The 17,662-nt window shown below is 32.5% G+C and overlaps 2 protein-coding genes across 2 annotated transcripts; one reads left to right on the forward strand and one right to left on the reverse strand.

Moving 5' to 3' along the window:
* Positions 1–6,008: 6,008 nt before the first annotated feature.
* On the reverse strand, positions 6,009–7,659 carry LOC129312460 (uncharacterized). The gene is made up of 3 exons (XM_054955094.1): positions 7,434–7,659; positions 6,579–6,735; positions 6,009–6,433 (listed from the first exon to the last, which is right to left on the reverse strand). Exons 2-3 carry the CDS (start codon positions 6,732–6,734, stop codon positions 6,386–6,388), a joined length of 204 nt encoding a protein of 67 aa, XP_054811069.1. The 5' UTR covers position 6,735; positions 7,434–7,659; the 3' UTR covers positions 6,009–6,385.
* A 2,262-nt stretch (positions 7,660–9,921) lies between these two features.
* LOC129312597 (histone deacetylase 9-like) lies at positions 9,922–15,206 on the forward strand. Its single transcript, XM_054955260.1, is given in 15 exon segments — positions 9,922–10,147; positions 10,677–10,789; positions 10,907–11,024; positions 11,268–11,309; positions 11,312–11,341; positions 11,429–11,648; positions 12,203–12,266; positions 12,436–12,528; positions 12,620–12,728; positions 12,881–12,930; positions 13,006–13,096; positions 13,814–13,884; positions 14,128–14,226; positions 14,589–14,655; positions 14,815–15,206. Coding segments are annotated over 15 exon segments (1,290 nt in total). The 5' UTR covers positions 9,922–10,110; the 3' UTR covers positions 14,901–15,206.
* Positions 15,207–17,662: the final 2,456 nt, after the last annotated feature.

The raw sequence follows: 17,662 nt of genomic DNA on the forward strand, positions 1-17,662 counted from the left end.
TTCTTTTTCTTTTTTAAAACTGTACGCACTGAAAACAAAATAAAATAAAATCTATTGATTGTGTTAATTTAAAAATCAGTTTTATAATTAAAAATTGGCCAATAGTAGTAGTCACTGGTGGATAATAGCAGTGGCTTATAATAATAACTGGTCAATGTGACAATAATTTTAATAATCAAATGCAACATATTTTGAAAATGAAAAAATGAAATGAAAATAACTTTAACATGTATCAATTTTTTGTTTTTAAAAACAAAAAAAAAAGATTAGTTTTGAAAACAATTAAATTAAAAGAGTTATCTAAATGAATTTCTAATTTTGTTTGTTTTTAAAAACAAAAAAAAACTGTTTTTAAAAATAAAACCAAACAAGATTCTTGAACACAACAAACATCACGAAACACAGAACTAATTAGACTGCTGGATTCTTCTTCTTCTCCAGGAAAAGTTAATGCCAAGTGGTTTCCACCTACATTAATTCAGCATAGTAAATTAAAATCAATACAGACTGCGCTCTTTTAACTAATCCAGAAATCAGTTATATGAGGTAAGAGACGAACTAGCCGGGGTGGCTGCTTTGGGTAATAGCAAGATCTGTGAAGCTAGCTAATTCTCCCCTGGAAGCTGAAGCTCGAGCGATGGAGGAAGCTATAAGCTATCAGAGTTGCAGTGATCAATGATCTCGATGTCAGATAACACTCCTCTCAAATCATAAGCTATCATTCAAATCAACTTGTGTGACGGCTGGTTAATGCAGATCCTATCTAATAGTGGAAAACATCCTTTTAATCATGGAATAATTTCCAATTCAAATGAAATATTGGATTCCCAGAGAAACAAACCTAGTTGCTGATCACGCTGATGATGATCAATGGCGTAGCAGGATGATTTTGGAACGCCAGCTGTTGTGTCTGTAAGCGGTACTGGTACGTGATATTTAGATTTCAGTTTATGTCTGACAAAAATATATTCAGATGATCCAACTGTTTATTAAATTTGACAAAAGCACATTTCAAATATAATTTGTATGTACTTTTGAAGGTCACCCAAACAGATACATAGTGTGTGTGTGTGTTTAGTGTCAAAAAAAAAAAAAAATTAGACTACTGGATTGAGATTAATCTGCAACCTTAATTTTTTGGCAATAATGCATCTTGTTATCTTTCTTTTCTTTTGTTAACGAAAATAATGCATGTCAAATGCATGCATCAATATAATTCTTTATTAGTAGTCGCAATGAGAGGATATATATACATACACGTACATACCAGACATAAATTACGATCGAGTAATTACTACTGCTTGTCTGAGGGGCCACTGCGCTATTACTAGAAACAGCCAGTCACCTCCAAATGAAGCGAGGCGTCGTTGTCAAGACCACCAATCTCTCATATGTCAATCACTAATAAGTGGTCACGTGATTCACGAGAGCCTTATGATATTTAATATATAATTGCATAGTAAAAATTATAGCTAATTTATTCCACGTATAACGGGACAAAACTTTTCAACTAACTGCCTTGCTCATCAGTTGCTCACTCCTAGTCATCTTTGTTTTCATCATGAACAGCAATATTAGTTACAACCTTTCCTTGGCCCGATTAATCAAAACGTGCAACTCTCGGACTGTAACTGCTACTGGCAAATAACCAAAAAATTAACCATGACAGTACAAGAGGCATTCGAATCCCCCCCACCTCTTTCTGTTCTTATTGTGTAACTGATCTTATTTATTTTAACATAGAGCATATGATAAATTTTGAGCCTTTTAGTCGTCTGGCCATAAGGTCAGTCCTATTTGACAAGTAAGTCATCGTCCAAAGCTAAACCCAAGGCCTTGCCTGCAACATAGAGGGAGGGCTGAGAAGCAAACCCTCAGCCATATGATCTAACAGACTCGGCATATTATACAATGCCTCCTCATCGAAGAACAACTTGTCATTGCTCTTTTCTTCATCCTCTGCTGGGAATCGTTTGGGGAGGGGGACGACCTTAAGGAAGAAGAGGCGGGTGGTTTGAAGCGTAGGGCGGCTTCAGCCGCAGCCGTTCTGATGTCTTGGGGCCGAGGATGAGGTGGCAGCCGAAGAAGCTGAGCCAGATTGGGGAAATTCAGTGTCGCCGAGCTGCCTCGGAGAGCTAGGGCAGCCACTCATGTGCCCTAGCCGCCATTTCTGATCACGGTAAGTGCCCAGCCAAATCCTGGACTTCTTGTTCGGTTCCCGGACTTCACAAACCCAGCGGTCGCCGTTGCGTCTCCGGACACCACGAAACAGCGGGTGTCGAGTCTCCTGAAACTTCTTTCTCCCCGCTTTCTTTTGCGAGATGCAATTTGCGACGTAGGAGAACTAGGGTTTTGTGCTGAGCTTGGACATGATCATTTTCAAAATCCATGACGATCGGAAGACCAATTAACGAGAAGTCAAAAAGGAGCGTTGTATTAAATTTTCAATGGCAGCTAGTTCGGTAGAACCGTAGAAGAGGCAGGGATATATACACACACAGAGAGAGAAGGATCTGCGACAGTCAATTTCATGATTGGGGGAAAAAAAATCATATCTAGGCCGCGTATGGATACTAATTAACCAGAGCCACATGGTAGTGAGAAGAAGGACGAGCTACATTTGCATGCTTGAATGCATCTAGATAGTCATTTATTCAGTGGAAAACAAGGGCAAATGCTATAGACTGACAAGATAGGGGTAAGGACCACAAACTTAATGAATTAACCAGGATAATTTTTTTGATCTAAAAAACATGTATAAACCTTTGACCATATGATACACACACAAAGAACGGGGATGTGTATGAAACTGGTATCATAGTGTAATAAAATAAAGTTAACAGTAAACCGTGTTACTTACATATAAAAGCTTCATTCTCGTACTATAATGACCGCCGTTAAGGCACGTGAGACCATCTTTCACACTGCAATAGGGTGTGTTTTTGCGAAATGCACTGGACTGTTTTCAATTTAGAATAACTAATTTAGAGTCAATATTTTCACACTGCAAGCCCGAGGGATATATGTTCTTTCCCATTCTTGGCAAATTTTTACAAATCCAACCAATTAATTAACGCGAACACAAACAATTTTTCTTTTAAATTCTCGCTCGGAATCATTATTAATTTGAATTGATTGCAATTGAGAGTATATATGAGCTCAACAACAAATCAAATCATTTAAAAATATATTATTTTACAACCACTCAAAATATTAGACATGATCACTAGCCCACACGATAGAGTTGAGAATAAGGGCCGAGCCTGGAGGCCCTGTTTAAATAAAAAGTTTGAGCTTTAAAAAATAAATTTTTTTAAAGTAATCAGCATGAGAGCTTGGCCTTTAAGTCCTCTAAAAAAAGACTCGGACTCGGGCGGCCTTTCAAACCCTGTTATAGTATTATATATTATTATTAGTATTATTATTATTATTATTATTATTATTATGATATTTGGTGTAATATGTGTTGGAAACCATGATCTACTCTCAGCCTGATCCTCACGCATTATATTATTATAATTTTAATTTATTCTAAAATTAATTTAATATAATTTAATAAATATCAAGGTATATATAAATTTTTTGACATTTGTTATTTTTCTATAATTATTATGTTTGTGAATTTATAAAAAATAAATTATGTTTCAACTAAGATTTAAATTTTATTACTAAACCTCTAAATGTGTATTGTTTAATTTCTAAAAAATTATGAGGATCTTGATTTTTTTTAATTTCATAATATTTTAATTAATTTTTAATTTAATTTTAATTTTTTTATTTTTTAAAAAGGGCTTGCAGGCTCAGTCCTGAGCCCTTTACATATGTTCTTTCCCATCCTTGGCAAATTTTTACAAATCCAACCAATTAATTAATGCGACCACACCATTTTTCTTTTTAAATTCTCGCTCGGAATCATTATTAATTTGAATTGATTGCAATTGAGAGTATATATGAGCTCAACAAAATCAAATCATGTATAACAAATATATTATTTTACACCACTCAAAATATTAGACATGATCACTAGCCCACACGATAGAGTTGAGAATAAGGGCCGAGCCTGGAGGCCCTGTTTAAATAAAAGTTTGAGCTTTAAAAATAAATTTTTTAAAGTAATCAGGCATGAGAGCTTGGCCTTGATAAGTCCTCTAAAAAAAGACTCGGACTCGGGCGGCCTTTCAAACCCTGTTATATTATTATTATTATTATTATTATTATTATTATTATTATTATTTTATTATTATTATTATTATTATTATTTTTGGTGTATATGTGTTTGAAACCAATGATCTACTCATCTGATCCTACACGCATTATATTATTATTAATTTTAATTTATTCTAAAATTAATTTAATATAAATTTAATAATATCAAGGTATAATATAAATTTTTTGACATTTTTTATTTTTCTATAATTATTATGTTTGTGAATTTATAAAAAATAAATTATGTTTCAACTAAGATTTAAATTTTATTACTAAACCTCTAAATGTGTGTTGTTTAATTTCTAAAAAATTATGAGGATCTTGATTTTTTTTAATTTCATAATATTTTAATTAATTTTTAATTTAATTTTAATTTTTTTATTTTTTAAAAGGGCTTGCAGGCTCAGTCCTGAGCCCTTTACATATGGGCCAAGCTTAAAAATAGAGCTCAAAATAAAAAATCAAGCTTTAGGACTCAGGTCCTTAAAGGTTAAGCCTATAAGGAGGGTCAGGCTTACTTGTATTCTTAGTTCCACCACACGAGACACCCACATTCTATTAAAATCCCACTTCAAGTTAATAAAAAGCATAATTGCATTTTATTGTAAATCTATATATATATATATATATTATAATAGGTGGAGTTCATTGAATACCTGGGAACTCGCAAGAGGCAACGACACAGAATGGTTATTTATTATCAGTTTTAAAAGGTTGCCAAACGTGAATAACGTGTCGATGAAACGGCGAAGTGATGTTCCATCAACATGGTGTATATATATCTTGTGTCGAGCCCACCACTTATTGTAACAACATGTAAACACAAAGACCTGTTTGTTTGGATGGATCGAGAATTAATGCAATTTTTTCGTTCATTCTGGTATCTCAAGAGTCTTTGGTCCATATTAATTCAGTCGGCAATTTGCAAGCACCTCTATTTGAGAGGCATATCTCTCATCAAGAATTTAATCACTGTTGAAATGAGTAATTATATATACCAACGCTGAATGCATTTGGCTGCATTTTTACGTGATGATCGGCCTTACATTATAAAATTAACTCCATTGCTTCAAATTTTATAATCCTCTTTACATTCAAAGTTATGATAACATATAGCAACACAAATACAATCTTTACTAAAAGATATTAAAGTGCCCTTCTCTTTTTTCTTTTCGCTTCTCCGGCCCTTGAACTTCAGCTACCATTAATTTGCACCCACCAGCACATATAGTATTAAAATTAGGTTAACTCCGCTTGTTAAATTGATGAATTATTAATTAGTTCAATAAAATGTTTTATTTATGTTTGGTCCAACCACGATTCAATTAAAATGTCAACTATTGATCTTCGAATTAATGTAATTTGATCAATTCAATGATTAATTTGATTTTAAGTACCTTACTTCCAGCATTGTCTGTCATTGCCATTGTTTGCTGTTGACCATTATTGCCCTCTGCCTCTAGCTTCCATTGATGGACATTCTAGTCTTTTCAAGCAATCTCATTTTTTGTCTAATTCAAAAGCCAACAATATAAATTGAAAATTGAATCATTCTAACTAGTTGAACCATTAAACTAGTGTCATAACTGATTTAATAAAATACTTTGTTGATAACTAGTTTAACCATAATTTGACTATAATTTTGATTATTAACCTTTGAAACAGATTAAATGATTGGTTCAATTTTTAAAACTTTTTTTCCTCTTTTGTTCCTTCCTCTTTATCCCTCTTGATTCTCTTCTTTCCCTCTCCTGTCCGTGCGACTTCCTTTTGGTAACTTGTGAGAGGGAAAAAAAATAAAAAAAACAGCAATGGAATCCGTGGCCAATAATATATATGCCACCAAGTTTGATCACAAATCTCAGTTGACTATCTGTATGCTGGTATATGGTAACCAAGAGAAATTGTCCTATCTGAGATTTGAATTTGTGATAATGTCTAACCACAGTTTTGCAAGTGACCATGGACACCTAGAATTTCCTTCAAAACTGAGTAATTTTTAAAATAAATTGCATACATCAAAGCAAATTGGAGGAAATAACAAATTTCCTTAAAGCTCTCAACTTCAACTTCCACCAGCGACCATAAAGTTTTGCAACTACTGAGCAAATTTATTAATGGAAACAAACATACAAAACCGATCCGAGTAGGTTTCATCTCGCTCAAAAGAACTGCCACGTCATTCTTTCTTCCCTATTCCATGGGACATATTATAGATCCCTCTTCCCTGAATAAACAGAAGCGTATCATGACACATAACAATATATATAAGCAAGATATATTTCTAACTTCCAAGATGAGCTGGATTTAATTTGACAAAAGAACTATGAAGACCAGGCGATGAACTACGATTTCAAACAGAGATAACTCACAATCAGGAAGATTGAAGAAGCTGCCAAGGCAAGTGGTATTGCCACAGATGTGATCTTATCATTTGGTGCTTTCAGGTGTGTGTATTTATGGATACCCTGGAAATATTTTTGCTTCTCAATAAGCTTCTCTCTTGGTCTGAAGGGTAATTCTGACATCCTGCATCGCATCACCATTAATAACGGTGAAAAACTCAGAGCACAGAGAAAACATGGCATGGAAATGAAACATGCAATCAAATTTGTACCACAGTAAGGTGAGTACTGACAAAGACAACCACGCTTAGAAAAGAATTAAAGCCTGGACTCTTGCAAAACTCAGTCTGAATGGAGTGTACACATAAAAGAGAGAGATAGAAATATATGTCCAAATTAACCAAGAAATCCCAAATCTTATCCAACCATAATTTGCGTAAATTAAATCTTCCATTAAAAATTAATTTACTGCTTTTCAGTGCATAGAATATATGTCATATGAGCCATTATGAATTGCAAAATTTTGTATGAATGTGTGTGTTAATCTTGGCATCATAAATAATCAGGTTTACGCAAAAGATGCACGTACGGCCAATTCATAATGCCCAGAAGAATAGACCATGATCGATCCCAGGGAAGGTCAGCTTCGAAAAATTAGGCAAATTAAACAACAGAATTGAGCTGACGATATCAAGAAAATGAAATCGATGAAAATCAGAACTTAAAGTGGCTGACGATATGGCCGGATCACCGATGGAAGACAAGACATGAGATATTTTTCTTGGTTAACAGGAAAAAATGAAAAACAAGAGTGAAGAGATCCGGAAACTGCATATTAATGGAGCTCAGGCACTGCAGCGACAAACACGAAAAGAAGCTTACTTGAATTAATGGAGGCAACGGACTTCTCTGAACACCTGTTGTGCTGTCGATTTGGGAGGAGAAAATGGAGAAGGACGGTTTTTTACTTGTTCAGAATCGTTCACTGGACGGAGATTATAAAACGAGCAAGTTATATTGAAGGATCTCTAGAAGTCAATATTTATATGAAGGACCGTAGAAATTACATGTTACTGAAGGATTAGAGAGTGTATACAAAAAATGGATTAGTATACCCCCAGACCTAGACAAAATAATTCTAAGCAAAACAAGAATAACTTTCTTTAAATGAAATCTTAACTTATCTCTGAATTATTTCAAGTAACTTCCTCAGCTATCGAAGAGAGGATAAAGGGCAATGTGTTTCGGGATGAGGGAGCGGCTCATATGGGGATGTGGGAAACAAATTAATGTGTAAATTAATATTTTTAGAATCCAACCGAATATTAAATTGAAAAGGCTAATAACTTATAATTCATATAATTCAATCGGTTAAATTAATGATTGAATGGTAACATACATTAAAATAAATATTTTATATGTATATAATAATCTAAATATAAAATTACCACTTGACTTAAAAATAAAATTAAATATTTTAAATTTATCATGACTTAATAAGTTACATGATATAACATAATATTAAATAAAAAAAAATTAATTATTTTCTAAAAAAACTTGATAAAAAAATAAAAAGAAAAAGGGTATTTTTTTAACAATTCAATTTTTAAAAACTGAATTCAATTCCTCAGTTTATTCTCAATTTTTGATTTGATTGATGATCCAAAGTGGCTTGATCTAATCTAGCTCCCCAAACGATTTTTTCAACTTGATCAAGTCGTTAGCTAGACTGACTGACGGTTTGGCTAATATAACTGTCTGATTCAGTTTGATTTTTAAATAATTGGTGCAAATAATTATAGCTAGAAAACTAAGTAGAATATTAACTAGTAAATGAAAAGTAAATATGAATACAAAATCTAAATGGTAAAGGTTGTAAGCAATGAGATGAAGCATGACTTAGTGGTCAATAGTAATACCCAAGATGTTATGGGAATAGATTTCCATTCTCATTTTAAGATGAGCACCTTATGCTCATCCTTGAGATAAGATTTGGACTATCCCAATAAAATATGGATGGTCCAAATTTTATCCTAAGAATGAACAGAAAAACTAATTCCAAGTGTTATGCCGTTGTCACCACACTTTTTTAAAATATTTATGCTAAATTATATTTATTTTTATTATCATTAATTTAAACATTATATTATATTTAAATACATAAATACATGTGTTGGTCATTGGCTTCTCTTAAATTTTTTTTTTGAACGTCTCTAACTCTCTATGCTATACTCAAGAAATTTAAATAAAATCTAAATTTTTCTTTAGTTTTTACAATACCAAATAATTAAAATGCGCATTTGTGAAAACGAAGCAACTGGCCCAGGCCCCGTTTGTACTGCAAACGACGCTGCGTCCCTCCTCCGCCCCAAACGAGAGAGAGAGAAATCGAGCCAATCCCTTATTTCTTCGAAACAATAACAATTAAAAACCTTATAAAAATATTAAAAATAATTACAAACATTAAATTATTAAAATCTTAATAACATGTCATAATCTTTATTTATAATAATTATATTTTATTGATTGACTTAAGATTTATAATAAATTTTAATAAATTTTTAGCTGATGTTATAAAATTTTAAATTATTTTTTATTAATTTTTTAAACATAATAAAAAATAATAAGTAATTGGTTTGCATTTATCATTGATTTTTTTAAATTCTTAATGAACATTATAAATAAATTTAAGTGTATTTAGTAAATTTTTTAGATAATTTATCTATATATTGAGAGTAAAAAATCATAAATAATTGGCTTACAATTCACAACTTACTTTTATATATCCTAACTAATATTATAAATAATTTTAATATATTTACTTAATTTTTAAATGATTTATTTATATATTTACTGTAAAAAATGATACCCTACTAAATTTTGTAATTCTTAATTAATATTACAAATGATCTTAAATAATTAATATATTTTGTTCGTTTTAAATTTTAAAACACTTTTAGATTAATTTTTTATATCAATAAATCTCATTAATATATTTAATAACTTTATCTTTTTAAAATAAAAATATAAACTTTTAAAAATATTCATAATTTGATATATTAAAAAAAGATAAAACTTAATTATAAAAAAAAATGATGATATTAAAATTGATACACTTAATAAATTTTAATTTATTTAAAATATTTTATATTTTGAGATAAAAATTTTTTTAAAAAATGTTTCATAGTGTAAGACGGAAGGAGTATTTTTTAACTGGGTATTTACATCTATGCGATTATAAATAAAGACTTTGAGCTTTTATTTCAATAATTTAATGTCTCTGTTGTCCTTATTGTCATTAGGGTCCCTAACTGTCATTTCCCCAATCTCTTTTCTTTTCTTTCTCTTCTTTCTTCTTTCTTCTTTCTTCTTTCTTTCCCCGCAACTTGCAAGATCGTCGCTGTGGCACTGCGGAATTGAAATCAGCGAATTACCAGCAGACGATAACGGTGTGGACTTGGGGCAGCACAGTTCTGAGGTGACCGGCCATGGCGTTGCCGGTATCATAGACGTATGCTTCTTCGATATCCCTGCAATAACTTGTACACTTTTGGTGACAATGCGCTCCAAGGACAGGATCTCTTACTTCTACGATGGTGCGTATTTCTCTTTGCTTCGTTGGTTCTATACTCATAACACCCATAAATAATAAACAATCAATTTTCCGCTGAATTATATCTCTAGGAGTCGAAGTCGCTCAACTTCTTGTTCCTCTCGATTATATGATTTTCTAGCCCCAGTTCAGCTCATTTATGCTTATTGAAACCCTAATTCTAATATCGTGGTTCTTGTATTGGTTTATTTTCTGGAAAAATATTATCATTGGACAAGAGAACGGTTAATATGGAATTATATAGAGCATATATGTAAATGTTTACTCAGATAAACATCTAATACAGTTTGCCTTGGCAAATTTATTTTTCTGTATTTTAAACTTGGGGAATTTCAGAGTTGTGTATGTTTCATATCACTAGTACTCAATTTGATTGCATACAGTGATGAATTTAACATTACTAGTGCTGACATTCTGTGATGAGTTGTGTATGCATTGTTGCCCATACTTACTATACCACGTTCCTGTGTATGTTTTGATCTGGAATACTTGCATGAAACTTGATATTCCAGGTGACGTGGGAAGCGTTTACTTTGGGCCAAACCATCCAATGAAGCCTCACCGTCTTTGCATGACCCATCATCTTGTCCTCTCATACGAGCTTCATAAGAAGATGGAAATTTATGTTAGTCATATTAATTGGCATTACATTTTTCTTTCCCCTCATGTTTGTGCTTTATCCAATTTAGCCCGTCATCACACCAATAATTTTATTCTTGTTAATTTATTTTGCGTGATGCAGCGTCCGCACAAGGCTTATCCTGTTGAGCTTGCCCAGTTTCATTCAGCTGATTATGTTGAGTTTTTGCACAGGATTACACCTGACACTCAGCACCTGTTCTCGAATGAATTGGCAAAATGTATTCCCATCTTTCTCTTTTGAATGACTCTTGTTGATATATGCTTTAAAAATTTAATTATCTGTTAAGTAAGAAACGTTGAAAGTTTTCTTGCCATGCACATTTTCTTTACATCAGAAAGAGAAATATAATTTAGAGAGGGAGAAGGAACACCAGGGAATGCACGAAAAGTGAGTTTTGTGCTGTGTAACTTCAATTTCATGCTTTGTTAAAGTTCCTCTGTATTGTTTTCATCTCTGCCAGATAATCTTGGAGAAGACTGCCCTGTATTTGACAACTTATTTGAATTTGTCAAATCTATGCCGGTGGAACCATAGGTAATTTGTCTGTGATGGGATTCTCTTACAGTTTGGTCATGCCTTGTTGTCAATTTGTCATACATACTGACTAATATCCACCTCCAGATGCTGCACGTCGATTAAACAATCAACTCTGTGACATTGCTATAAATTGGGCTGGTGGACTGCACCATGCCAAGAAATGCGAGGCATCTGGATTTTGTTACATCAATGACTTGGTTTTAGGAATCTTGGAGCTTCTTAAATATCATGCTCGTGTTTTATATATTGATATAGATGTCCACCATGGTGATGGAGTAGAAGAAGCCTTCTACTTCACTGATAGGTAAAAATTTCCTGTATAGTCTGGAGCTGTATGAGAGTTATAAAATTTTCAATATGATTGTATTCACTGATGTTCTAATTGTAAAGACAACATCGGCATTAAGCAACTAAGTTCCCTTACTCTTAAAATAGGCAGGAATCCTTTCCCTCTAAAATATTCAACGGTTGAAGTTCTAGGAAGTCACTAAGTTTTGCCACTTAGCTGCTGTTTTGGTATCGTGATACAAATTATAGCTAGGGAAGTTTTAATATCATAATACACTTTGCTTATTTGTAGACTGTAGGTATGTAACAACGTTTTCCTTACTGAGTTTACTGTAAATCAAATTGTGGTGCCAAATAGATCGTTCTAACATGGTTTAATCATATTGAATTTTTATATTACCTTGGTTCCAGCTTTTCAATTGTAGGCTATGCTTGTCATATCAGAAATGAAATGTTTTTAAGTCAGTAGATGGAACTTCTTTTCTGATGGATGCTGATAAGATAATTTTGCCATACCATACGTCTCATGGACTTCTCAATTGCTTTAAACGGTAAAGTTTGCCATGACAGGGTGATGACTGTTAGTTTTCACAAGTATGGAGACATGTTCTTTCCAGGAACTGGTGATGTCAAGGTGATTTCTTTTACTTTCCTGTTTCTAGACTTTTGGTAGTCTGGTGTAACATGTCAGTACTGTCTGGATCTTATTATTAATTGATATAGTTGAATTTTTCTTCATTCTTTGAATCATTCCTACTACTCTATAGATTGGAATGATATAAACGGATTTTACTGCATTGAAGGAAATAGGAGAAAAAGAGGGCAAGTTTTATGCCATTAATGTCCCCCTTAAAGACGGAATAGATGATCCTAGCTTCAATCGGCTTTTTAAGACTGTAAGTTTGACTCTGGAGCCACCTAATATCATAGTTATCTTTTGGGTTGATGCTGCCTAGTGTGAACCTTTCTGTTTAAAATTTTATGTAGATTATTTCTAAGGTTGTCGAAATATATCAACCTGGTGTGATAGTTCTCCAATGTGGGGCAGATTCACTTGCTGGAGACCGTCTGGGTTGCTTCAATCTTTCCATTGATGGTGCTTATCTCCTAGTATATCTCTTGTACTGATTTAAAGTGTGTGTGTGTGTGTGTGTGTAATATGTTCCCTCTCTTTCATAATCGTTACCCAACTTTTATTAGTGATGGTTCAGCTTTATTTGAAGATTATCTTTTGGTTTTTTTTAATAGGTCATGCTGAATGTGTTAAATTTGTAAGGAAGTTCAATTTGCCCTTGCTGGTAGGTTTATATAACCTTATCCTTGGCCTTTATTCGCCTGTGAAGTATCAGATTTACTTAAATATTCTATGACAGGTCACTGGAGGCGGGGGATACACAAAAGAGAATGTAGCTCGGTGTTGGACTGTTGAAACTGGAGTTCTTCTAGATACAGAGCTTCCAAATGGTACATTAAGCGAGCTTTAGTTAGCATTGACCTTTAAAGCATGGTTGATGTGAAATGACTTTATTATCAAAAAGCTCCCTCTGCTCCTAGGTCCTAGTCAGTTTTCCCCTTTCCTTCTTCCTACCAATTGGAAGGTGGATATGGACAGTTTCCTATGGAATCGTATCCGTGCACTAAATTTGCTTTCTTGTGTTTGCAGGTTTATGCAGAAAATGCAATCTACAAGACTGCAAACTTTTCTTATTGCATGCATCTCTTCTGTAATAAATAGAACTGGCAATTTAAAGAAAGCTGACATAAAATGCCAAGGCTTTAAAAAAAAGTTCTAAGATAACCCTCTTCAAATTTCCTTCTATCGCAAATGTCCCTTGCGATTTCAATGTTGGCAATTAAGCCACTTGAACTTTCAACAAGTTCAATGATCCTCCCGATCACCATTTATCATGTAATGAAAAAGGGAGGGGAAAATGAGAAAAGATCTATTGATTTAATAGTCAAGTAGAATCTAAAATACAGTTTGGTAAAATTTCTCGTAGTTTTCCTAAAATGTTCTAGTTATGAGTCATAAATTTGTTATTTGCCAAATGTTTTAAATTTGTTTGGGTTAATTGGCAATGACTAAATTGAAGCGTAATGTGCAATTTGGCCTTAAATTTTGTTTGATCCTTCTGTGTTTCAAGAGATTAACATTGTATGCCTGTTTGATCTGTCTTGCAGAGATCCCTGAGAATGATTACATCAAATATTTTGCTCCAGAATTTTCCTTGAAGATTCCAAATGGGCACATAGTATGTACTTTGTCAATTATCTTGTGTAATGTTGACTTCTAGTTTATGTCTGGATCTTCTCTATTATATAATTTGATTGAAAGGCCATGATCCGTTAGAGTTGGCAGTTCCAATTAATCTTGATATGACCAAATACACGTTACTATGATTTAGTCTGAACCTTGTACTGTGCCATGAAATGTCTATACAAATATACAATACATGCCAGGCCTCTTACCACTTTTCTTATTTTAAATTGATCAGGAGAATTTAAATAGTAAATCATATCTTAGCACCATCAAAATGCAAGTCTTGGAAAATCTCCGTTACATCCAACATGCTCCTAGTGTGCAAATGCAGGAGGTGAGTGTGTTCCTGAACTAGAAATGCTCCCAGTACCCGCAACTTCTATGGAATGAAACTGTTATTATGGTTGTGGGTCATATCTTGGCTTTTCTAAACATACTGATACTACTCGTTTTCGATCATGGCAGGGTGTTTGAGGTGCCATTTAGCTTGTTATAAATAGAAAATGATTTGATATGGGAGAGCAGAGAATATATTGCGAGCACTTGAAGTCTGATTACGCACATTTTGAATTTAATGTATTTATTAATTATTAATATCGTGATAAAGAACCAACTTTAACCCGTAAGTTGATAAATGAGAATGCATAATTTGTAAGTTTTTCCATCAAAAATTGACCAACGCATTGCGGGTCACAGGTCCCTCCGGACTTCTACATTCCTGATTACGATGAAGATGAGCAAAACCCTGATGAGCGCATTGATCGTAAGTAAAGAAAATTCTGCTTCTATTGCCCATTTTCGTGCATTAACATATCACTTCTGGACATTCACATTCTTTTTTCCTTTCGTTGCACTGAACCATTTTAGGTTGTAGACTTTTTTTTTTTTTTTTTAAACGTAATTGACGATTCTCTCATTTCAGAGCACACTCAAGACAAGCAAATCCAGCGTGATGATGAATATTATGAAGGTGACAATGACAACGATCATCACATGGATGATGTGTGAAGTCTACCCCAGCTTTGTGTATTCTCTTGGAGGATTGACTAATTTAGGGAAGGGAAGTTGTAATTTGATTCAATCACTCAGTTGAACCAGGGGTCAGGGGTGGGGCAAAAGCAATGGTGTTTTTGTGTGAAAGATGTATTCTTTGTAAATTTGCCTGGAAATTCATCACCGTAGTTGTGTTTGTTTCTTAATGGCGAAGGGCATTGATAGATAGAAGTAACTGCCTCCGCGCAATATCTTGACAGTTGACACTCTGTTATCAAACATCACCATTCAAGAAATTTGATTAATGAAATGATTTGAGTACATGAATCTTTGCTAGGTGTGACATGGAATTGGGTTGTTTTCATGTTATTCTTCACTCTCTATCTGTCAAATTTTAAACGATTCACATTTGTTATTATTTACAAGTAATTTTTTTTTATTAAATGTGGTTGGCATCAAATGCAGATGCTTTTTTTTTTTTTTTAAACCTAAAAATATGGATAGGTTTTTTTAGCAAGAATTTAAACTTTTTTCTCCACGTTTTGATGAAATTCTCTCCGCGAACATTTTCTTCTACTGCCTCCTTACGCTGTTTTGCTTATAAAACAAAATCTGGCAATCTGATCCGTCAGCTCCAAATTTAGTTTGGTTTCCTGTTCTCCTCCCTCCAGCAGGCGGGAAATTCATACTTTTGCCTCCAAAAAACCTTCGAGGGTGGCGCGTGGGAAGAGATCCTCAGATAAGGAAAAAGGAGTTCGTTGAAATTGGAGATTGGTGAATAAATATTTCTTCCTATTTTCATGTTTGCTGGTTTTCATCTCTTATATTTGGTTGTTTTACATATATGCTTGTGTGTGTGAGAGAGTGAGAGAAATACGTGACAAAAACAAGAAAGAGAAAGAAAAAGTAAACACGAGTGGAAGAAAAATAAAAAGCAGAGACAAGAATGGAATCTTGTCAAAAAAAATTCAATCATTCAAAGAAAGAGAAAAAATAATCAAGGTTAACCAAAAGAGAAAACTCAACCATGATCTTTTCGACCTTCTATAAAATAAGAAGACTATTGGCTTTACAGATATTGAATTTTTTTGACTCTCTCTCTCCCTCCTTGTAAATCTCTCCACTTATAATATTCCCCTTTCCTCTTCAGCTTTCACTCTTTCCTAGCCATCATTGTAAGTGCTCTATACCTACACCTTGTTTAATATATATAAAAGTCATATGTTCATATTTATTATTTGTTTTAACTTTTATATACTCTGATTTGATTTGCTTCTTGTTTTGGTATCAAAGCCTCATTGATTTTGCATTTACTGGTTGATCTGTTTAAACTATTTTTATTTTATGATATTTAAATTTTTTCTAGTGAAAACGTTGGTAAGTCTATGAGTCCGAACTCAACAATGTATAAATCCGTTAGATTGAGTAGTGGTGTTTCCGTTAAGCTTAGAAAGAAAAAGAATAATAGAAAATAAAACATATAGAAATAGATAAATGAGCTAGTTTAGTAAGATTCTAAGATCTAAATCAATCCAGAAAGGAAAATAAAATGAGTTCAAAAAGTCTTAGCTTACAATCAAATATGAATAGTGCACTTAAAGAAGAAATTAGAGATAGTCAAATTTATGAAGAAACAAAATAACAACAGTCAATTTATAAAACATATTAACAAATTGATCAATGCCAACTTTTAAGGAAGTATAAGTTTGTAAGAAAACATCTTTTGATTTTTCTTATGTAACTCAAACTATAGAAATAGGAATAAAGAAAGAAAAACAATCTATTTATATAATCTCAAAAGAAATAGTAATTAAATATAAAGAAAAATATAATTGGATACTTATAGGAAGAATACAGTTTATAGTAAAGCTTAATTTTAGGTTAGATTTAGATGAACCCATATTTATATGCTAAAGAGGTAAAAGAAAAAAGATTTTCAAAAATCTCCCGTAGGAATAATACAATCAAATTTATTTGAATGACCAATTTATTTTGATTGTTTCTCAAATTATATTACAGGATTAAAAGACAAAAATTGTAGAGAAGTCTTAGTTATAGAAATAGGTAGCCAAGACTCTTGGAAAAAAGGAGTCACATATATGGTTTCACAATACAAGATTATGTTTAAAATTCAGAAAACACATCAAAACTTTAAAGCCATAAAAGAAACTCTTAAAGGAGAATCAATGCTAATAGAAATAAGAGATCACTCCAAAACTTCAGTCATAATACAAAAAAAAAAAATTAGACATATTAAAATTTAATTACCCACTAGTTAGACCTTTCTAAAACTAGCAAAACCAACCTCACTGGAATGAGAAAAATTGAAAGAAATAATAAAAACTTTTGAAGGAGACATGACCTATGGAATACTAAGTAGGTCAACCTCCTGCAGAATAAGAGATCAAATAGCTATAGTAATTCCATGACAATCTACAAACAATTATAGTATAAGATATAAATTAATGGGATTAGGTTTTAATCCCAAAATTCCACAACCAATATATCAATCAGAACCATCCAGAATTAAAGATGAAAATTCTGAAAAAAAAATATAAAATTAGAGACACAATCAGAAATAATTAGAAAATTTCAACCATCTACAGATTATCAATCTATAAGAAATTCTTTAATGGCTATAAAAAGAGAAGATTTTGAATTAAACAAAGAAATATTAAGAAAAGAATTTATGTTACGAAAAAAAATAGAGATAAAAGAAATTAATTTTTTAAATACTTTCCAAAAGAAGAAAGAGAAAAAAATTTAGAAATATGAGA

This window comes from Prosopis cineraria, unplaced genomic scaffold (genome assembly GCF_029017545.1).
Source record: "Prosopis cineraria cultivar Desert tree isolate PC_DT_omini unplaced genomic scaffold, ASM2901754v1 PC6, whole genome shotgun sequence".
NCBI classification, from domain to species: Eukaryota; Viridiplantae; Streptophyta; class Magnoliopsida; order Fabales; family Fabaceae; genus Prosopis; species Prosopis cineraria.